This window comes from Lissotriton vulgaris, chromosome 10, assembly GCF_964263255.1.
Source record: "Lissotriton vulgaris chromosome 10, aLisVul1.2, whole genome shotgun sequence".
NCBI lineage: Eukaryota > Metazoa > Chordata > Amphibia > Caudata > Salamandridae > Lissotriton > Lissotriton vulgaris.
The window spans coordinates 806,786,189-806,809,607 of NC_141698.1; the positions used below are offsets into that span (position 1 = coordinate 806,786,189).

The following is a 23,419-nucleotide window of genomic DNA, read 5'->3' on the forward strand; positions in this document are numbered from 1 at the left end:
GTGGTAACAGTAGGGGGACAGCAAGATGAGGATTACGCAATTATGTGCAGCAGGGTCATGTCCTACTATGTTTAGAAGTAGGATCCCTATATAGTTCTTAGGAAGGTATGCTGTCTCTTTCCACAATGCCATGTGTATCTCCAGCAAAGGTGCATGGTAGTACCAAGGATCTGCCTGGTGGTAGCTCTTCTGCTAGTTTCATTATCACCTCCTGGCTGCTTCAAATAGAATAAGAATAATGTATCATCTACTAAATCCATAGAGTAGGACTCCTGAATGCTGCTTGGTTGTAAAGTGTTTGTGTTGGTACAAGAAGATGTCTGTGCAGGAAGGGATATGCACTTCACCCAGATAGAAAATGGGGAACTTTTACTCCGCTTCTCACCATAAACATACAACACATTTTGTGCAAAATCAGTTGATTCTATAATAAACTATTAAACACAGTTGTGGCTGCTGCCAATATGCAGTGGTGTGGTGGCAGTGCAGCAGCAGCGGCAAGGGGGGATTGAATTAAACAATTTTTAAAAAGACCTTCATTGAGCCTGAGGCCGCCTTGTCCAATGGTGCTCCTCCGTTCTCCTGCTGCTCCCGGCAGTCCCTGGGACAGACACCCCATCCAGTCCAGATGCTGCTCTCGCCCATGTTGGCCTGAGTGGGCTGGTTTGATGCTCACCTCAGGCACCAGGGAGTCTGACATTTTTCCACCCAGCTGTGGAATACTGCCAGGTTAGAAAAACCTAAGTGCACATGTCTGTTTGGTCAGTGTAAAATGGCCGGCCAAATAGACAGGGGTACTTAGGAGGGCATATAGAACTCCATGCCTCCTCCCGCCCATGGCCCAGCCTGCCCCTTCCTTCACACACTGGCTCAGCCAGCAGCTGAAAAGTAAAACGATAATAACATATTGATTTATTTTTTAGCTGCTGGCTCTGAGCCAGTGGGGCTATGCTCCTCCGCCATTGCGGACGAGCCGTCGCTGAAACACAAACACACATTGACCCATTTTCCCTAGATTGATGTAATTTGCTGCCTTTTCTACCTTGGAAGAAATGTGCTTTCTTGTTTTGGATTTAGTCAAAACTTAAATATAATATATCCTCAGTTCGTCATCTAAAAGGCAGCTTTTCCACGGCTTGAACATTTAATAAATTAACTTCAACAAACTGCTTTTTGATATGAGATTATTGCATTAAAACTAAGGGGTTTCCTTTACATGGTATGATGTTAGCACATAATTTTCACTTGAGTGTTACGTTTTTTTTTGGTAATTCATTCCAGTTCAACACGTTTGAATGTTTCTGAGGCAACTGTTCTTATTTAAAAATCTGTGATGTTGAAAATTAGATCCGGCTTCTTTGATAATCTGTATCTATTTCGGTCCAAGCTAGGAAGGGGAGTGTTAATATCACGATGTGCCCATTTCCCGCCCACCCACCGCTTCCTGTATGTTCCGTCAATGAAGCATGTTAGCATTCCAGATGATAGCGTTGCAGTGAGTGCAGTTTTCGAGGAATGTTAGGTGCGAAGCAGCGGGAGGCTTTCTCTTTTCATTCATGGCCAAGGGAGGCAGAGTAATGAGAAATGCCACAGAATGGAATTGCTGTAGATCATCTCAAGGTATGAATTCTAAATCAATAATGTTATTTTTACAGAAACTGCTGGACACGATAATGGAAGGGATTGTGAAATACACAGTCTTATCTTTGAAACCCTGCTGTAGCAAATAGTTGTTATGCATAGCTTTAAAATGCAATGGAAATTGAAATCCCTGCACGATATTGTACAGTGTACCATCTGCAGACGTTTTCGGTTTATTGCATAAATATTTGATTTCATGTGCTTGCTGTTTTATCCTTCGAATTGATCCGTGGGTTCGTCACGTGGTCTACATTTGCCCAGCATTCTGATTTAAAGCATTGCTACTTGCTGATGATAGAAAGCTGTATTGCCGGCTCCTCTTTGTTTATCAAGTATAGTTACACGCAATTCTTAAACGAATATTAGTATTTGGAGGTATAAAATAGCGCAGAGCATATATTTGTAATTATTGAGCCAGGCAAATCTTCATTTTGGAACCTATCATCCCTGCTTACAACTTTTTTACATCTCGACCATGCCTGCTTCTCCTCTTGATCTTTTCTGCTTTTTAGGTCTGGCATGATTGTGCATGCTGTTTGTTGACCTTATGTGAATCAACAAAAAAACAGCTTTCAGAAGCCTCCGCCCACAGGTTGATTACCCAGAGTACAGTATTTGGGTGGATAATCGCGGTGTTATTCCTCTATAAAACCGTTCCATTGTAGTGCACGCACTTTCAGGAGTCCACGAACTGCAATGGAGTTCTTGTATAAAAAATGTCAGTTGATTTCATGTTTTAAAAAAAGATTAAGCTATGGCGTTTCACAAACAACAGCGCTTCATGCCATGTTAGCCAGCAGCAGTATGGGGAGACATTTTTTCCCTTTTGCTTTCACAAGCACACCTGCTGCCAGTGTTGATTATCTTTTGACTCCTGAGATGTCTGCATCTAGCCCTGCCATTATATTCTGATATGTTAGTATTGACTCCGAACCCTGGGCGTCGATTCACCAAAATGCCTGGGGTTGCAGGAGTGATATCACATGCCCTTTGACCCTGATGACATAGCAGGATGTGACATCATATGACCCTCGACCCAATTTGGTATTAATAAAAGTGAAACGATAAAACCTAGAAAAAATGCTAATGATAAAGATAACCGTAAGTTTGTGCATTTTTCCCTTCAGTCAAAATTGTAAGATTACTGATGCCTCTGAAACTGAAATACTGAGCAAACATTCAGGGGCATCTAGTGGCATAAGGTGCTGTTTTCTTTAGATGGCATACAAAGTGCACTCTCCCCCCTCCCCAAGGCATGTATCAACAAGAGGTCCCCTTCCAACAATTAAACTCGGGAGTCTTGCTTGATTTTCTGCAGTGCGTATGTTTATTAATAATTTCACAGGTCAATTACTTCATTGACCTCATTTCTTTATTTAAAGTCCAAATTAATTTTCACATCACAGCATTAAAAACTCACACTTATTTACATATATACTCTTTTACCGCTCATTCTCCAATGAGCATTTGGTTTAACTTCAGGGCTGCGCCAGCAGGCCACAACCCAGATAGCCTGCTCTCTTTACGTTAACCCCCTTCCGGTCAACAGAGCCGCAGGTGAATAATATGCCCCCACTTGGGCAACCAGCGGCTTCCAGGGTAGGGCTGGAGAAGCCAAGGCCACCAGCAGGTCAGCCTCAACTCTCCCGCCAGCCCGGAGTCCATGTTGATTTCGAAAAAACCTGATCAGAGGTAAAAACTGTCACTGGACAAGAAGTTCCTGTGTTATTCTTGTCCGGAACCCCGCTATTGCCCTACCAAACGACCTAATTTTAGGGTTGGGTGGGTGGGTGTCCTCCTAACGCGACGTCCGATTCCTGGGGCGGCCAGTGGACAAGAGAGGGAGCCCTAAGATGGCCGCAGGCTTTTAAGCCTCGCGCCCAATTATCACTTCCGGGGCGCCAAGAAGCCCTGGTTCTATTGGCCCTCAACTATTTCCACTTCCGGGTCGGCTGACCCGGAAGTGAAACTTCTGTCGGATCGGCCCTTTGCCTGCCACTAAAGACGCCACTCCCCGAAGGGGGTGGCGCCTTGCATAGATGGCATACAAAGTGCACTCTCCCCCCTCCCCAAAGCATGTATCAACAAGAGGTCCCCTTCCAACAATTAAACTCGGGAGTCTTGCTTGATTTTCTGCAGTGCGTATGTTTATTAATAATTTCACAGGTCAATTACTTCATTGACCTCATTTCTTTATTTAAAGTCCAAATTACTTTTCACATCACAGCATTAAAAACCCACACTTATTTACATATATACTCTTTTACCGCTCATTCTCCAATGAGCATTTGGTTTAACTTCAGGGCTGCGCCAGCAGGCCACAACCCAGATAGCCTGCTCTCTTTACGTTAACCCCCTTCCGGTCAACAGAGCCGCAGGTGAATAATATGCCCCCACTTGGGCAACCAGCGGCTTCCAGGGTAGGGCTGGAGAAGCCAAGGCCACCAGCAGGTCAGCCTCAACTCTCCCGCCAGCCCGGAGTCCATGTTGATTTCGAAAAAACCTGATCAGAGGTAAAAACTGTCACTGGACAAGAAGTTCCCGTGTTATTCTTGTCCGGAACCCCGCCACAGGGCGAGGCGCTTACTGGCGGACTCGACCTCCCGCCCGGCGCTCGAGAGCTTCGGAGATGGCTCCTAAGATTGTTTCTATAAATATCTCGGTGCCCGCCTCTGAAAGGTGCACTCCATCCTCCGCATATAAGTCCGGCCTGGACGTTTGTATCAACTTGTGCCGAACAGTTCTAATGCTGGATTTCTGCAAGATCTCTGCCACCGCCTGATTTAACCTCTTTACCGATCTATTCACTGCTTTCATGGGTGCGCCCCGCGACCATACCAGCCTCGGGATGACTTCAGACCAAATTAGTAAAGCCTCAGGCAGAATATTTTTGACCGCTGCTAGGGTAGAAAACAAGGACTCTTTCACTCCTCTCCTTCCTGCCGGAATCATATCATTGCCTCCACAGTGCAACACGAATACATCTGGATAAGGCATGCCCCTGGCCAAGGCCGCCTTTAAATCCTTCGGGACGTCGGCTAGGAGCTGCCCGCCTATCCCCACCCAATGATGATCACATCCTTGCACCGTGTGCACTCTTTTTCCGAGCGTCTCCTTGAAAATCACTCCCGCCCTGCGAATGAAGGAGTGGCCGCACCAACATATTTGGATTCTCTTAGGGGAGGTACCTACAGCAAACATTAAGAGACACGGTGAGAACGGTCTTAAGCAGAGGGAGCGGAAAAGTAATGATACGGCTGTTAAACTAATTGCGGTCGTACATAACGTTCGTAACAAGCAGATTTCCAACGGCCCAACCTCTTAATCGCCTGCTCGGGCAGCCCCAGGCCCGCGGCTGTTGTTGCTGCCCCGATACGAAAAGAATGGGACGTAAAATCGGACGGGTCAACCCCGATCCTCGCTAGGGTCATCTTAACCACCCTTGTAAACTGGAACCTAGTGAGGGGCAGACCATTCATGTGAATCAGTACTCTATCATCGTGCCCTTGGGGCCTGGCTTGCATGAACTCTCTCATCAGGATAACTGGGCAGAAAGACTCCCCCTCTACTCTACCCAATTGTATCCAAGTCCCTCTACCTAACGGGTCCGTTTTTGACCTTCGAACTCTGAGTCTCAGGACATCTACTGACTCTATTATGTCTGAACACCTTAAGCCTCCTTCACTATCTGTTTTTGATGCCGGGAGTAATTCTGAGATTCGAAGAGCTCCGCAAAAGGCTAACACATAGGCCACCCTAAATAATCGTGTCTCATATGGTGAAAAACAAACGAGCGGCAAGGTGTCCAGGATTTTTACCAACTTCCCTACATCTATAGGCCTTCTAGAGTCTTTCGCCCCAGGCACCAAGCGCTCCCAACCCTTCACCGCTCTTCTTACTCTCTGGTCCTTCGTTGGGTCAGTGACTCCCTGCAACCCTGCATAGAAAGCTAGCGCTGATAGTTGCCTCTTCATACATGCCACTGACTTCCCTTTCTCTTTCTGTTGTACTATGAATCCTAACACGCTCTGTGGCATAAAAACATCTACTATGCCCGCTCCCTTTAAGTATGACACATAACATTCCCAAGACTTTTGATACATACTCTTAGTCTTGGGGGCCACGGATGCTGCTATCAACTCGGAGGCAGTGGGGCACCAAGCTTCCATAACTCCGCTGGGAAAGCTGACATTGTCGTCTCTGCTTGCGGCCGAAGTGCCCGGAATTCTGTCAACTTAAAACGAGACAATGCATCAGCCGCCTTGTTCTCAACACCGGGAACATGCCTAGCAGTGAAATGGACATCGTGTCTCAGACATTTCAGAATTAATTCTTTTAAGAGACGAAGCACCCATGTGCAGGTTGCTCTCTGGTTATTGATCACCGTTACTACTGACATGCTGTCTGACCAAAATACGATGTGCCTGTTTGAGAGCATATCCCCCCACACATGCAACGCCACCACTATGGGGAACAACTCTAGGAAAGAAATGTTACGTGTCAGACCTCGTTCAACCCAGTCATCGGGCCAGTGCTGCATGCACCACTTAGGGCCCAAAATTGCTCCAAAACCAATACTTCCTGCAGCATCGGTGAACAGTTCCAGATCTGCATTTGACGTGCTGGCCGAACGCCACAACACCGTGCCATTGAATTCCTGCAAGAAACACTTCCAAATCAATAAGTCTTCCCTCACATCAGCTGATAACCTAACTCTGTGGTGCTTCGCACGCAGCCCAGACATTGCCCTTGCTATACTCCTGGAGAAAGCCCTGCCCATTGGTATGACCCGCAAGGCAAAGTTCAGTTGGCCCAAGAGGACTTGTAACTGGTGTAACGTTACTTTCTTTGCTCCCATGCAGCTATCAATCGCCGCCTCGAATGCGTCTACCTTTGTCTTTGGCAACCTGCACACACCTGCTCTGGTGTCAATTTCAATGCCCAAAAATGTCAGACATGTAGTTGGGCCTTCTGTTTTTTCAGCCGCCAGTGGCACCCCCAAAGCTCCAGCCACTTGTTGGAAGCCCAGCAGGGCCTTCCTGCAGGACTGGGAACACTTAGGGCCCATAAATAAAAAATCATCCAGGTAGTGTACCACTGCATGAGATTTGTCTGAGGCCAGGAATTGTTCTACCGCCCATTCTAGGAATCTTGCAAAGGTCTCGAAAACTGCACAGGCAATAGAACATCCCATGGGCATACACAAGTCTACGAAGTAGTTGCCGTCGAAAGTGAACCCTAACAGCCTGGTATCCTCTGGGTGAACAGGAACTAACCTAAATGCTGACTCGATATCCGCTTTGGCCATTAAGGCGCCCTCACCCAGTGCTTGCAATTTTTCAATGGCTGTGTCGAACGATGTATAGCGCACTGTGCACAGTTCGGGGTCCAACTTATCATTGACAGATAACCCTGCAGGGCTTGATAGATTATGTATCAGGCGGAATTTGCCCACCTCTTTTTTCGGGACTAAACCTAAAGGTGAGCAGACCAGATCAGGGTTCGGAGGATTCTTGAAAGGCCCTGCGACCCGCCCAAGGGAGACTTCCTTCATGATCTTGTTTTGCGCCGCCTCCACGTTCTGAAGAACTGAGCTTTGATTGCGAGGCGGGACTTTAGTAGGGGATGCTGACGACGGGATTCGGAAACCAAATGTAAAGCCGTGAAGCAGGAATTGTGCCTCCTCGAGTTTGTCATATTTACTAAGGAGGTGCGTCAGAACATGGCGTTTAATGGGAGTTGGGAGCCTTATCGGATGTTTTTGGTAGCTTTCCTTTTGGAGTGGTATGGGTGGGCTGCTCTTTAGGATTTCCATTTTTTTGAAGCATCTAATTTCTGGATGGGATGTGCCACCGCAGTACGAACAGCAGTGTTTGAACCTGCACGAAGTCCCCCTAGTACACTCATTTCTGTTAAACTGCCAGCAGGCCTGTTTTTTATCACCGACTCCCTTGTCACTCCGAAAGGACTGACTCTGAGCAGGGGAACTAGTCTTCGACGTTGAGGGTGAGGAATAAAAAACTGTGTGCCATAAATTGATCTCCCGTTGATCCCATGATATACCTGGGTGAACCGCTTTCATTTGCCTGAACATTTTATCATATTTTAACCATCCTAGTCCTGGAAACTCAGCTGCGGCACCATGTATCAGGGATATATAACTCATCATTTGAGGACCTAACCCGGGATATTTTTCCAGTATAACTGCAGCATAAATGGCAAATCCTGTGATCCAGTTTTTCATGGACCACTCTGTCCATGACTTCCTTTGACTATATTCGCCCTCTTTCCCTCCTTTGGATTTCCCTGCTGCCACCCCTGCATTAATGAGGTCAAATACGTCCATATATTCGCCTCTGAGTATTTTTTCCTTTGTCTCTGAAGGCACGTGCCAAGTGATCCCCGTAGACGGCGATAGGGTCATAGAGGATGAGCCAAACATTAAAGGGCTGAATGCCAATAGTGGATGACCTGTCGGTTGCCCCCCTGCCCCCCCTTGTGTCTGACTACTAAGGGGCACAGACAAATCAGCAGCAGTGTTAGCTATTGATGTCTGTGATGGACACCCTAAATTTGAGTAGGCATTCAACATTACGGGCCCCGCACCGGTTGGGTATGTCATGGTGGAGATCATCGAGCTTATGGGGCCATTACCAATTGCTTGCCCATGGGAACCGTATAATTGCATCCCTGGTAACTGTGCGACCCCCCGGGTTGCACCCACACTTGCGACACTCCGCTACCTGGATGCGCCACTACTGGCGGTAACGCACCCTGTGAATATGGAGCCCCCACATGAGTGACGGGGATCCCCCCTATTTGAGTAGGCTTAGCAGTGACATTCTGTCCTTCCATGCCCTCCTTGTCCTTATCTGCGGGTGAGTTCGAATCAAATGTCTCTAGCACCTCCTCCTCACCTGATGATGCTGGTTGGGGCTGCGTCGCCCTGGGGCGCTTGCCTTTTGTTGTCTCTTTAAACCTCTCCGGCGTACGCCTCGCTCTCTTGCCTCTCCCTCTTTCTTCTTGAGGGTTCGCGTCTGCTCTAGCCCCCTCTCGCATGTTCTTTAACACCCAATCCATGCCCTTTTCTCTCGTAAACTCCAGCAACTCCGTAAAACCGAGGTACTCCTCATCTTTGGCTGAGGGCTCTTTACCCTTCCGTGACCTCTTAGGCGGCATCCTGCACTTAAAGAGAACAAGCATTAATTCCTTTAAATAACATCACAAGCATCCGCAACCAGGCTCTCTTTTACCCGGACCCTATCCTCTCAGGCGTAGGCCTGGGTATGTTGACCAAAAGACCTGACTGAATAACGATGGTGATGTAAAAGCTGTAAGTGGTAAATACTTCTGGCAATACATTACTGTCCATTCTGCCAGCAGGGCATGCTGCCAAAATACAACAACCTTATAAGAAATGCCCATTCTACCATGTTCCCATTCTGTTACGTTATTTATATAAAATGATTGTCAAACAAATGGAAGGCTCGGGCCAGCTGTGTGCTAAATAGCTCCAGTGATCATAACGGCAACAAGCACAACTAAACGACCACCCAGAAACCATTTCCTCGAGTACCACAGACTAGATTTGATGTTAGGAAACCCGGTAATTTCAGAACTAGTCTTAAACCCGTTCCCAAATACATACACCTATACCCGACCAAATGGCAAAGGCAAGTGACGACATAACAACATTGAATAATAATAAACTGCGGAATCCCACCATTGGTCGCTAAGAAACGATAACCCCTTGCAGAAGATTCCTGTCCGCAGCTATGATATTTAAAGAATAACTCGTTGCGCCGGGCCCCGGCTCGCAACGCTCCATCATTCCTCCATCAGCGCCAAGAACGCTTACCGTAATGAATCACTGCGCCGGAGACTAAGGCGCGCTACGGGGAACCTACCCGCCGCGTCAGCCGCACACTCTCTCAGCTGCATTCACGCGCGCGCGCTCGACACTCAACGCGCCCCAGAGCCTCCGTCCGCTCTCACCAATAAACTCACTCGCACGCTCTTAGGATACACATGTGTGCCACGAACACACTGCACGGCCCACTAACCTGACCCAAATCGGATAGACCCTCGCTTTTCCGCTTCGGCGCGATGGTCCCGCAATGTCCTCCTAACGCGACGTCCGATTCCTGGGGCGGCCAGTGGACAAGAGAGGGAGCCCTAAGATGGCCGCAGGCTTTTAAGCCTCACGCCCAATTATCACTTCCGGGGCGCCAAGAAGCCCTGGTTCTATTGGCCCTCAACTATTTCCACTTCCGGGTCGGCTGACCCGGAAGTGAAACTTCTGTCGGATCGGCCCTTTGCCTGCCACTAAAGACGCCACTCCCCGAAGGGGGGTGGCGCCTTGCATTATTCCTGCACTGCTATACTTTAGGCTTCCATAAGCCAATGCACACACCTTTGCACCATAGTGTAAGGGTGTGTGCATTCTGTCAAGCATAGATTTTGTATTGGAAACCAAGCATTCCCAAGTTGGCAGGGTATGCCCAGATGTGGCTCTCTTTCCCACTTTACCACTGAATTCAAGCTAGCCTGGCTGATAAGCGGTGTTACCCTGAAACCGGTCCCAGGATGCTTATTTTCCGTCCAGGGTAGACCAGGCTTGGCAGTTCGGGCTGAACTGTTCCCATGAGGCACATGGTCAAGACGGATTTGCATATATCTGGGTCTGAACTGGGGTGGCAAAGTGAGCTAAAGAACGCTGATGGATTTAACCCAGATCTGTGACTGGGGGTGAATGTCTGAAAATTTTCAGCGCTCCTTCCATCATCTCCTTGTGTTTGCTCAGTGAATGATGTTATCAGTTATGTCATTTGAAATGTCATCAGTGATGTCACTGACCATATCATGAGTGATGTAATATGTGAGATCATAAGCAGTGCATTGCGGGGCTTAAGTTATAGTTAGCTCAGGTAACCAAAACTGATGAATTTCACTGGTTTTGTACGAGTGAAATCTGAGCCTAACTATGATTTCCCTGTATTCTTTGTTTTTTCAGTGAGTTTCTATTGTTAAGTACTATTTGCGTTTGCAGAGTGTTGAGAAAGGGGGGGGGGGCTCCCACAAGCTCTCCCACTGTGTAGGACATACAGGAGGTACCAGAAGGGCTTCTTGGCCCTCATGGTCCCTCAGGAGTAAAGAAGTCTTCATCCCCCAATCAGTAGTGTTCCTGGAGGGGTGGCGGCAGAGTGGTGGAGAAAGGGGGCGTGGTTTGTGACCACCACTCAGCAATCCCGCTGTGGGGGACTAACTGGAGGTAACAGAAGGGGTAGTTTTTATATGTATATATTCCATGTCCTCTTTCTGTGCTGATATCGCTGCTCCAATGAGAACCCTCTGTGAAATATTTAAACAAACCCCACAAATTCCCAGTTTATTGATAGTTGAGCACAGCACTGGCACGGAAGAAGGCATTCACCGAAACGTGTTTGCCAGGTGCGGGACTGATGGTAACACGCTGTATCTGTGTGCTTTGTGGTGGAAATTAAACCTTTGCTGCATCACGACCCTAGCTGTGTCAGCCCCGTTTCTTTGGAGGAAGGGAGATTGGATATATATATATATATATATATATATATATATATATATATATATATATTCCCAAGGAAGTCTGCCACAGAAGAAGAAGAAGACTTGAGGCGGCACTCGAGGTTCGTGGTGACTTCAATCCTTTATTGTTAAACCATGGGCATTAACGCGTTTCAGGGGTTTGCTTTCCTTTTTCAAAATGCCCCCCTGGTTAGTAATTCGCCACTGTTGCTTGCAGTCCTGTTTTTAAATATATATATATATGTATCCAACTACCACTCAGGTGCGTAGAACCACCAAACAGAGAGACAGACTCTTGGATTGATTCAAGCCACTGCCGGCTGCAGTAACCTTTTTATTGATCCATAAAGTGCAATTAATCAAAGGAATGACGCGTTTCGACCAACGAGGTGGCCTTGCTCACATAACAGCATTGCTTAGTTGTTAGGATATATATATATCCAAAACCACACTTCCTTACCGCTAGGCAAAAAGTTGAGCACACACAGGTTTTCAGGTAGGAGCTGCTTTTATTCAGACCATCGACGTGACGTTTTTCGTTTATGCCAAACTTCCTCAGATGCCGTGAATTTCAACTGGTTCTCCCACCCATCTTTTAAAGCAACGAAGCCCCTCTGAGATTGGCTGAGGCTTCGCGAGCACGATTGCACAGAGATTGGCTCGAACTTCGCTGTGTAAGTCCGTACAGAGCAGGCACTTTAACGTAAGTACTGGCCCCAGTGGGCTGTGTCTGCTCTTTTTTCAAGCATGCATTTGATCTTAGCATGAGCAGTAAGCTTCTCCCCTGATCCTTCACCTCACCGCTTTATCCTCGATTACAGCCTGCCGGTACCGCCTAAGTAAGCAGCAACTTCCCACAAAGTCACGGTCCATCACATTGTGGTAAGGCACATGATCCAGGTATGCGGGGTTCCGTCATTTCCAAAATGTTTTTAGACACCACAGTTCATTGCCACCAAATCCGCCAGGACACTTGCGAAGTGGGTACTCGAAGGTGCTAGTGGCCGCACCTTAACATCCAAAACCACACTTCCTTGCCGCTAGGCAAAAAGTTTAGCACACACAGGTTTTCAGGTAGGAGCTGCTTTTATTCAGACCATCGGCATGATGCGTTTCGTTTATGCCAAACTTCCTCAGATGCCGTGAATTTCAACTGGTTCTCCCGCCCATCTTTTAAAACAACGAAGCCCCTCTGCGATTGGCTGAGGCTTCGCGAGCACAATTGCACAGGGATTGGCTCGAACTTCGCTGTGTGAGTCCTTACCGAGCAGGTACTTTAACGTAAGTACTGGCCCCTGTGTCTGCTCTTTTCCCCAAGCATGCATTTGATCTTAGCATGAGTAGTAAGCTTCTCCCCTGATCCTTCACCTCACCGCTTTATCCTTGATTACAGCCTGCTGGTACCGCCTAAGTAAGCGGCAACTTCCCTCGAAGTTGCGGTCCATCACATTGTGGTAAGGCACATAATCCAGGTATGCGGGGTTCCGGCGTTCCCAAAATGTTTTTAGACACCACAGTTCATTGCCACCAAATCCGTGAGGACACTTGTAAGGTGGGTACTCGAAGATGCTAGTGGCCGCACCTCAACATCCAAAACCACACTTTCTCGCCGCTAGCTTGCTGCATCACTACCCTAGCTGTGTCAGCCTTGTTTCTTAAATATATATGTGTATATATATATATATGTGTATATATATATATATATATATATATATATATATATATATTTTTTTTTTTTCCACTGAAAAATGTCCCTGACATAGTCCTTTATTTGATAATCGTACTTCCTTAAACTGCACATGATGATAATGTCCTTCTACTGTAACTGTTGAAGGATCGCTTGTACATTGCTGACGGCTGTTAAATAAAAATTAAAACAAAAAAACTAAAATATATATATATATATATATATATATATATATATATATATTCACTGAAAAAACATAGGTTTCAGCCACGTTATAGTTAGGAATTAGCATATAAAAAACCTTAGAAATTCACAGAAAAAAATCATAGATTTCACCCATGTTATAGTTAGCTGGACATTTCTCTCATACAAAACCATTGAAATTCCTCCGTTATAATTAGTTCAGCTAACGATAACTCACGCGCCCACAATGCACTGCTGATGATGTCACATATTACATCACTCATGACATGGTCAATGACATCACTCATGACATCACTGATGACAACTCAAATGACATTTATATATATATATATATATATATATGTGTGTATATATATATATATATATATATGTATATATATGTATGTATATATATATATATATATATATATATATATATATATATATATATATATATATATATATATATATATATATACGCAGCAAACTATAAAGACCAGAATGCCTTTGCCAGGCACGCCCACTGGGCGGGACTATAATTAAATTGCCGCAAAACGGCGCAAGACTCTGCTGCTGGGACTTTCCGGTGATGCCAGTGAACAACGGTAACTTAACCCAAAACATGTTTGGTGACCGTGGTTGTGTAGTGGTTTACGTGACTTCCCTGCAACTGGCCGAATAAAGAAGGTTGAAACACGCACGTGTGTGGTGCCTCAATGGGGGTGCAGCTTTCATTTGGATTATGTAGCGGCCTTGCCCAGGTCACGAGGCACCCCGCTGCAGACAAGCGGCTCCGGTGCGCTTGAAGGTGACAGCGCATGATGGAACAGCGTGACCAGTTTCGACGAGTTTTAATAGCAGGGACCCAGCTTTACCATACCCAGCAAACTACTACAGTTTTAATAATAGACATTATTATTATTATTATTATTATTATTATTATGATAAAAATTTTATAAAGCGCTTGGTTACACCTATAGTTGTGTCCCCGCGCTAACTCACTGCTGTTGTTTCCTATTGCGCCTATAGCTGCTTGTGGAGGGAGGGCCTATTTAATGAACTGGAGATTGGGGAAATAGGCATGTTTTCAATTCTTTGCGGAATGTAAGTTCCGCCTTTTCCAAGCGCAGCTTTTCTGGCAGCTTGTTCCATAGCCCAGCAGTCAAGACTGTGAAGGATTTTCCCCCCATTCCAGCTCTTTTTACCTTTGGGACCTGTACCAGCCCCACGCCTGTGGATCTTAGTTGGCGCGTTGGTTCGTACCGCTTTAAATAATTATTCAGGTACCTGGGGCCTTTCCCCTGAAGGATCCTGTGTCCTATACAGAGGGCTTTAAACTTCACCCGTTCCCTAATAGGGAGCCAGTGGAGTGACCTCAGGGCTTTTTGCGATGATGCCCTTCTAGGTAGTTGAAGAATCAAGCGGGCCGCCGCGTTTTGTATGCGTTGCAATCTAGAAACGCATTTTTCGCTGGCTCCTAGATACAGAACGTTTCCATAGTCCAGCCTGGATGTTATCAATGCATGGACTAGGGTCTGGCGTACCGGCGTGGGCATAAGGTCCAGTGTTTTCCTAAGGACTCGAAGTGTGTGAAAACAGGTGCCTGCCACTAGTTTGGTCTGGTGGTCAAAAGTTAAATTTTTGTCCAACCAGACCCCTAGATTTTTCACTAGATTGCTAGGAGTGGGCAATTCACCCAGCTCGTCCGGCCACCACGCTGAGGTCCACACTGTCTGGGATTTACCTATGATCAGTACCTCCGTCTTGTTTCCGTGAAGACGGAGGCAGTTTTCCGCCATCCACTTGGCGAGTTCCTGCATGCAGCTCTTGAAATTAGCCGCACATTGGTCTTCTGGTTGCGTCAGCGACACAATCAATTGTGTGTTGTCCGAGTACGCTATTGTCTCAACCCCAAATTTATCTGTGATTGCTCCAACCGGAGCCACATACAGATTAAATAGAGTGAGGCTGAGACTGGAGCCTTGTGGGACTCCCTGCTTAAGTTTTATTTCATTAGACCTGAACTGTCCTTGAGCAACCTGGAAACTGCGGCCAGTAAGGAATTATTTCAGCCACTCCCAAGCCTTGCCTCTCACTCCTCCCCTATTAAGACACTGTAGCAGTGTGTGATGTGCTACAGTGTCAAAAGCGGCACTGAGGTCTAATAGGATAAGTGCCGCTGTCTGTCCTTCATCCGCATATCTCCGTAGGGCTTCCGTAGAGGCCAGCAGTGCCGACTCCGTGGAGTGTAGCGCCCGGAATCCCGACTGAGAGGGGTGGAACAGTCCGTTGATCTCCGCCAATGCCGAGAGCTGTTTATTAACGGCTTTCTCTGCTGTTTTGGCAAAATAGGGGAGAAGGGAGATAGGTCGCAAGTTATCCAGGTTAGCAGGGCTAATGTTCGGCTTTTTCCTCAAAGGGAGAACTATTGCTTTCTTCCAAGCAGCAGGTACTTGTCCTGATGCAAATGAGAGAGCGAGTAGGTGACTAATATATGGCTCCAGAGTGGTTAGGCTGCCATGGAGTTTTTTTGGGGGGGCTGGGTAATTCGGTGATCCGGATTAATGCTGCCTGCTATTTGGCATGTTACTTCCCGTGTAGGCACTAGGAATTCCGAGAGGCAGTTGCTATTCTTTGCAATTGGGGGAGTTTCCCCTCTCCCATCCCCCACTCTAGCTGCCTCGGGAAATGCCATATAGATTGTATCCACTTTACTGGCAAAAAACTCTGCTATTTGGTTGCAAGCTCTCACTGATCCAGCTATAGGGGCTGCCAGTGGGGTAAGGTCCTACAGTTCCCTATATATTAGGAACATTTCCTTCCTGGAGTTGTTCGCATTCATAATTCTAGTGCAATAATATGCTTTTTTCTTTCTTCGGATTAGGGCATGATATTCTTTTAAGCCTTTCTTATATTCAGCGATATCTGTCTCCAAATATAACCTCCATTTCCTCTCTATGTTTTTACATGTGGCCTTTTGTCCTCGTAATTCAATGTCGAACCAGGGGGCAGATTTAGATTTTCTGACTGGCGCATTCCAAGTCTATGGGGCTGTGTGATCTAGTGCCTTTTGTATTCGTAGGCTTAATGTTACGCAGGCGGACTCAATTTCCTCTTCCTCAAGTGGACCTTCGTATTATATTAGTTTGTTAAATTCCTCTGAGCAAAACTTAGCCCATTTCCTGCTTTTATTGGGGATGGTTGTCCCATTCTGAAGTCCACTATCCGGGACCGTTACCCGAAATGCGACTAGAAAGTGGTCCGACCAAATGATAGGAGTTGGGGGTGCTACAGTCAAAGTGTCCAATTGGCGTAGATAGGGTCCAAAAGATGACCCTGGCAGTGAGTAGGCATTTCTGATTTTAGCAACATCTGTATGCCTGCTAACTCCTGTCTGACTTTCTGCGCTTCAGTATTCAGGGGGTCATCAAAATGGTAGTTTAAATCCCCTAGGAGGAGGAGTCTTTCATGAGTAAGGGCAGAAGGCGTGAGAGTGTCCATCAGTTGCGTAAGGAAGCTCGCTCCGGGTCCCGGTGGGCGGTATATTAGAAATCCCTTAAAACAGTACCCAAGGGGCACTGCTAGGGAAAAGAAGCCCGCCTCGCTCTTTCCAATATCCCTCTCTTCTAAGGTGCATACCAGTTCTTGATTGTGAATTATCGCAATCCCCCCCACCTTGCCCTTCTTCCTATCGACTCTTTTGATGTCATATCCCGGAGGGAGAGCCGCCAGTACATCTGGTGCTGACGTGGAGTTTAGCCATGTTTCCGTGAGGAAAAGGGCGTCCACCTGATAATCCATCAGGTATTCGTGTATTTCCATCTTATGCTTCCCCTGGGACCGGCAGTTTATCAGGGCCAGATTTAATATTTTACCCTTATGTCGAGACCCCAAATGACGGTTAAACATATAAGGGCAGTGTGCACACTTTGTGTCTCCGTTCCTAATACTAATACTGTGCTGGCAAATGCTGTCAGTTGAAGGACAGAGGTTCCTGAGATCAAGGGAGCTATAGCTCTTTCGGAACTTAATACATTGGGGAACACAGCGGCATTCCAGTATGGATGTTAAAACACAGCAAACTACAAAGACCAGAATGCCTTTGCCAGGCACGCCCACTGGGCGGGACTATAATTAAATCGCCGCAAAACGGCGCAAGACTCTGCTGCTGGGACTCTCCGGTGATGCCAGTGAACAAGGGTAACGTAACCCGAAACATGTTTGGTGACCGTGGCCGTGTAGTGGTTTACGTGACTTCCCTGCAACTGGCCGAATAAAGAAGGTTGAAACATGCACATGTGTGGTGCCTCAATGGTGGTGCAGCTTTCATTTGGTATATATATATATATATATATATATATATATATATATATATATATATATAACGCCATCCTTTTCCACAAGTAGATACAGAATAACGAGAGTGAGCCCAGATTTAGTGCTAATTTTTCGGTGATTTATTCAAAAATTCCACCAGCCATAACGCGTTTCACCTCCAAACGAGGCTTGATCACATGACCCTATATATATATATATATATATATATATATATATATGTGTGTGTGTGTATATATATATATATATATCAGCTCCTGTATAGAGCACCCTCAACACCAGCGACACTCTAAATTTGCTCACCTAAAGAGCTGCCTTCCACCTAAACTTGGGAGCCACCCAGAGTTCTCTCCTTCTTTTTTGCATAATTTATGCGTCACTCTATGCCTGCAAGGGTATTGTTTTGACTGATACTGGGTGCTCCCTTGTGTCTGGACAAAGCTGAACCTCTCTGAAGAGCTGTAATGACAGCGAAACACGTGTCATGGGTTGCTTTTATTAATTTCAGGTTAGCTTGGATGGTATTTTACCAATCCAAAGCTGGTATACTGTGCCTGGAGTGGTAAATGGCTTTTGTCATTTTACAGCTCGGCGAGGATAGCACTGATAGCACTTGGGAACTACCCAGAGTTCTCTCCTTTTTTGCATAATTTATGCGTCACACTATGCCTGCAAGGGTATTGTATTGTTTTGAGATATATATATATATATATATATATATATATATATATATATATATATATATTATTAGTTCCTTTTCATTTGTACACTCATTTAACCAGTAATGTGCACACTCATTTATTGATAAACTCAGTTACCCATGTGATCAAGCCTCGGCTGAGGTGAAACGCGTCATGGCGACTGGTGGGCTGTTATTCTTCACGAATAAAGAGCACTGAAACGAGAGCACGGAGTTTGTGGCTTTACTCAATTTTCGTCTTCAGCGCGAGCTGTGTTGATTTCGGACCTTTGGAGAATATATATATATATATATATATATATATATATATATATATATATATATATATATATATATATAACCAATAATGTGCACACTCATTTATTGATAAACTCAGTTACCCATACATTCATCTATCTATGTTCTCATTCATCCGTTAATTAATTTATTCATACATTTATTTACTGATTTGTCTACCCATACACTCGTTACTTCATCCAAACATTACTACTTCAAATTATTCACACCTTCACTCGTTTGCTAACCCCACCAGACACAAAAACTCTCTGATCCATAAAGAAGCATTTCTAATATAGCCAGATAGCCCTCAGAGATCAAAGAAAACTAGAAGCTTTCTACAGTTGTTCTTTACATCATATATTTCAGTTATAACCGAATAAAAGGTTTACAGATTGAAGTGACTGCAATTAAATCACAAAATCCTCTGTTTAAAAAGTAGAAAAGTTTTGACTTTTATAGAACTCAGGAGGAAGTCAAGAAGTAAACCTGGACATATGCTACTGAAAAGGTTGCCAGTGATAATCACATGTGTGTGTAGCCATATATGTATGGGTAGTAGCAGGAATAGTAGTGTTATGAATGTGTTTAGGATGGGACACCACTAGCAAACGTTTTCTGAGTACCCACAACTTCTGTGTTTTTGGATTCACACCTGTGTGTACATATGGACCTGGCTTAGATAACCCACAGGCCTGTCCCTTAATGGTCATTGGTTCACACGGAAATTCATAAAACTGGCATAATTTCTGTGTGAGCAAATCCTACTTACAAGGGAAAAATCCCCCCCATCCCTGTTTGTTTCAATCAAGTATAGGATTTTACTTGCATGTATTTCTAAACCTTGCATTTTGGAGAGCAATTTCTCTTTCAACGTGGGCCATGTTTACTTGAATACGCAATGTCAACTGGTGGTACACAGGTTTCGTCAAAATAAAGTATCAATGCTACCTATTTAAAATTGTCTCTTGCCTACCCTTGTTTAAGCAAACTTTCACAGCATTGAAACTGACTTATGCCACCTTCCAAAAAGCCCTATTTAGCAAAAAGAAACACATCAGGCTCACAGCCAGAAAGCAAGACACTAAAAACTATCATTGCTCTTTTACACCATCAAACACTCATTGCAAAATCTTGTATCGCATTGCCAATCCATGCCCTAGAAACCCTGCAGTGATCCCAACATTATCATTCTTCGAAAGCTTTGCAATTTAAAAGTATTTTTTGGCACTCTTTATTGCCATTCTCCTCTCACCCAAATTTCCACAACACCTCCCACTCCAATTACACTTTCATTTTCTACTGCATCATAAACTTGCATATTAATTCAATTTTACAGTAAGTAGGCCCGCTTTGGGCATAAGTCAGGCACCCTTGGACTTTCAGACAAAGACTTTGGAAACATGTTAACACTTGCCATGTTGCAAACCTCATAAAGGATTTCTTAATCACTGAACTCATGGTCACACCCTTAAAATAACTATCTAGAGGAAAACAAGCAAGTGCAAATATGTGTCAGTTGAATGAACCAGCACTACATTGCTTTATCTAAGACATGTAATTATATGTACTTTTCAATAAGTAACTATGCTGTCCTGGCAGGGGTGACGCTGGCTACGTCTTGAGATAATACAGTGAACTGAATGAGGTCTCGCTGTCATGGCATACAAATATACATATTGTTAGAAATTGTGTGGTTGTTGACTAGGGAACTAGCCTAAGTCATCCAGCAACCACAATCCTAGTCAGGGTAAGATCAGAAATCCCCAAATTAACCTGTGTCCCACCCCCTTATAGCTTGGCACTGACAAGTCAGGCTTAGCTTCTAGGCAATGTGTAAAGATTTTATGCAATACTTAAAACAGTGAAAACACCACACAAAGAGATCCCACGCCAGTTTATAAACATAGACAATATTTTATTAAATTATTTTACACCAAAATTACAAAAATCAAATAGGTAGAACCGGAGATATTGATTTTAGAAGAAATAAGTGGAAATAGCGCCAAAAGCATGAAACACCAACAAAAGATATATGGTTGCACTGCACCAGTTCAAAGTCAAAAGTTCAGGCCGACTGGGATGCAGCGCAGGCCAGCTACAAAGACCAGGTTGGGCCCTCCCAAGATAAGTTCCTTAGGCCGGCTGCATCAACATCAAAGATCCTGTCAATGGAAAGGCTGAGGAGTGCAAAGGGGGCAGTGAACTGATGTCGATCCACGCATTTAATGGCAATGCACTGGTCCTGGCCTTGCAACAGCGGCAATACATTGGCTCTGACGCAGAGTTTCAGCTTGGACGTTGATGCCGTCGTCGACGGGGATGCGAGGACTTTACTTGAAGAGTATCACACAATGGTGGTTTAGTAGGCAGAGCGGGGTCTCTGAGCCACACATAATCAGTGATGAGTTGGTTCTGGTCCTCGCAATAGTGGCGATGCGCTGTTCCAAGCCACGCAGTGTCGAAGATGGGTCAGTGCTGGCCACAAAATTACGGCTATGTGCCGGTTCTGTCTCTGCAGTGGTCATTATGTGTTGTTTCTGTTAAGCAAGCACCTTAAACCCACTTCCAAGGGTCCAGGATTAGGGTGGCACTACTTGGCAGGGTAGATGGCATAGTGCAGGTGCAGAAGCAGGTTAGTTGGAAGTCTGTTAGACTTCAGATCAGGAGGCTAGACAACTAGCCCTTGGAGGCACTCTGGGTTCTGGGGGTTCAAGTGATGCCGGTCCAGTGCTTCTCATCCAGACTAGAAGGGCAGAAGGCAGCAGTTCAGCACAGCAAGAAAGCAGTCCTTCCAGACAGAGCAGCAGTCTAGCAGAGTGGCAGTCCTTCAGTAGCACACCAGCCCTTCTTCATAGCAGAGTATCCTCAGATGCTGAAGTGTACTGCAGGGGTGGGGTCTGCTGTCCAGTTCTTATACCCGATGGTGCCTTTGAAGTGGGGTGACTTTAAAGAAGGGTTTGTGAAGTGCACAATGGTCCTCTGTTCCAGCCCTGGCTCCAGACTTGCTGCAGGAGAATATGCAGCCCTTTGTGTAGGGATCTGACAAAGTCAATTGAGGTGTAAGTATGAGGCTGCACATAGTTCCTCACTTTCACCCTCCCAGGATGACCCATCAAGTCACATCTAAGCTCCTATTGTGTGTGGCTGTCTAAGGTGAATGCACAAAGCCTAGCTGTCACCCTCCACAGACATAAATCAGAGACAGGCTGCAGGCATAATTATCTTTACATTATTGTTACAAGTCCATTGGTACTAAACATGGCAGACGTACTTGCTCTCAAGTAGTAATTACAGCTTATTAAATGTAATAAAGAATCCCCAATGTTATCCAAAGTGAGGGGTAGGCTTCTCAGTAGTAAAAAACGAATTTGGGAGTTTTTCACTACCAGTACATGGAAAATGTAAAAGTACATGTCATCGCCTTTTACTTACACAGCACCCTGCTTAATGGGCTACCCAGGGCCTACCTTATGGGTGACATATGTAATAGAAGGGAAGTTTAAAGCATGGCAAGGGGGTTTAAATGCCAAGTTGATATGGCAGTGTGATATTGCATTCAGGCTGTAAAAGCAGCTCTGGGACATGTTTTAAGGTGATATTTAAGTGGGTGGCACAATGAGGGATGCGGGCCCACTGGTAGCATTTAATTTACAGGCCCTGGGTATATGGTATACCACCCTACAAAGGTCTTACAGGTAAATTAAATATGCCAAGCAGGTGTAAACCAATTATACCATGTTTTAGAGGGAAAGCACAAGCATTTTAGCACTGGTCAGCAGTGATAAAGTGCAGAACGTCCTAAAGTCAACAAGAATGAATTCAGCAAAAAGTAGAAGGAGGAAGGCAAAATGTATGCCCTTGACCCTGCTAAAGGGCTATTTGCAACACATATCTTTCATCTTAATCTCAAGAGGTCCAAATACTAAACCCCTTGTGCTTTATTCACACAGAGGTCCCAGTCTGCACTGTCACTAACTAGTGATGACACTCCAAGCAAAGACCTGGATATAAAGGCTACATTACCAGAGAGGATGCGGCGGCAACAGAAAGGGCATATGAGAAGTCAAAAGGAGATCAGACCACCTTCATTGCCCAGCTGGAAGAGTGTGGACCGACTGGAAGGCTCAAGTAAGTACAATTATAGTTAACATTAAGCCAACTCAATGTAAACTATTAAATACCAATGGAGTAGGTTTTTTTCAGCATTACACTCCAACTAGTAGTGTGCCGAGAATTATGAACTGTAATTATATATAAACTGATACAAATTGTTAGCCCTGTCATTAAAAGTCAGATGGACCTGTAATCTTTTGCTTATTTACATGTTCAACACAAATGTCCGAACACTGCAACAAGTATGATGAACCTATGTTTTAAGCAATTAACTCTACTCTGTTTTCACAATTCACAGTCACTGTAAGGATGAACACATCACATTGAAACAACCCTACCTAATCCTCTGGCCACTGATGCAGCAGCAGAAACCTCCCCTTTCCTCTTTCTATTGCATAAACTCTGTAAACGCAGGCTTCCCTGTCCCAACCTAGTTTCAGTGTTCCTTTGCTGCTTTGAACAGTGCTCCATTACTCCGCAGATGTGTTTGTGCTGTAGAGGTAATTTTTTGGGGTGGGAATAAAAAAGTCAGTACATTTAATCACCCACCATATCATTTTATCAATCCTAAACTGCCCCAGTAAAATCCAATCAAGCTGTTTGAGGCTAAGGACAAGAATAAATCAACAAGGGGCTATCGAAGCAACAGTAGGATGAAGCAGGGCACATTCTTTCCCCATATCCAAAGACAGCTAAGATTTGTGTTTTTCCTGTTTTTTAAATAAATAACATTAGACTCAGGCCAGTAGGTGAAGATAATGACCTAAAGTCCCCGCCAACTGCCAGGCCCTCTGGTGATACACACACTCTCTGGAACTTCAAGACCAAGCAAAGTAAAATTGGCTGCCTGTAAAACATGCGGAGCCTGATAGTCAGGCAATAATGAAACACCAATTGCTAGAAGGTCCAGGGGGACG

The 23,419-nt window shown here is 45.2% G+C and overlaps 1 protein-coding gene across 1 annotated transcript in view; it reads left to right on the forward strand.

Annotated features, from left to right (window-relative positions):
* Nucleotides 1-23,419, forward strand: part of MYRIP (myosin VIIA and Rab interacting protein) — a 1,654,117-nt gene that overhangs the window by 1,263,240 nt on the left and 367,458 nt on the right. Inside the window, exon 9 of the mRNA XM_086941723.1 lies at nt 22,340-22,517. Within this exon, the coding sequence (XP_086797849.1) occupies nt 22,340-22,517 (178 nt within the window). The remainder of the gene's footprint in view (nt 1-22,339; nt 22,518-23,419) is intronic.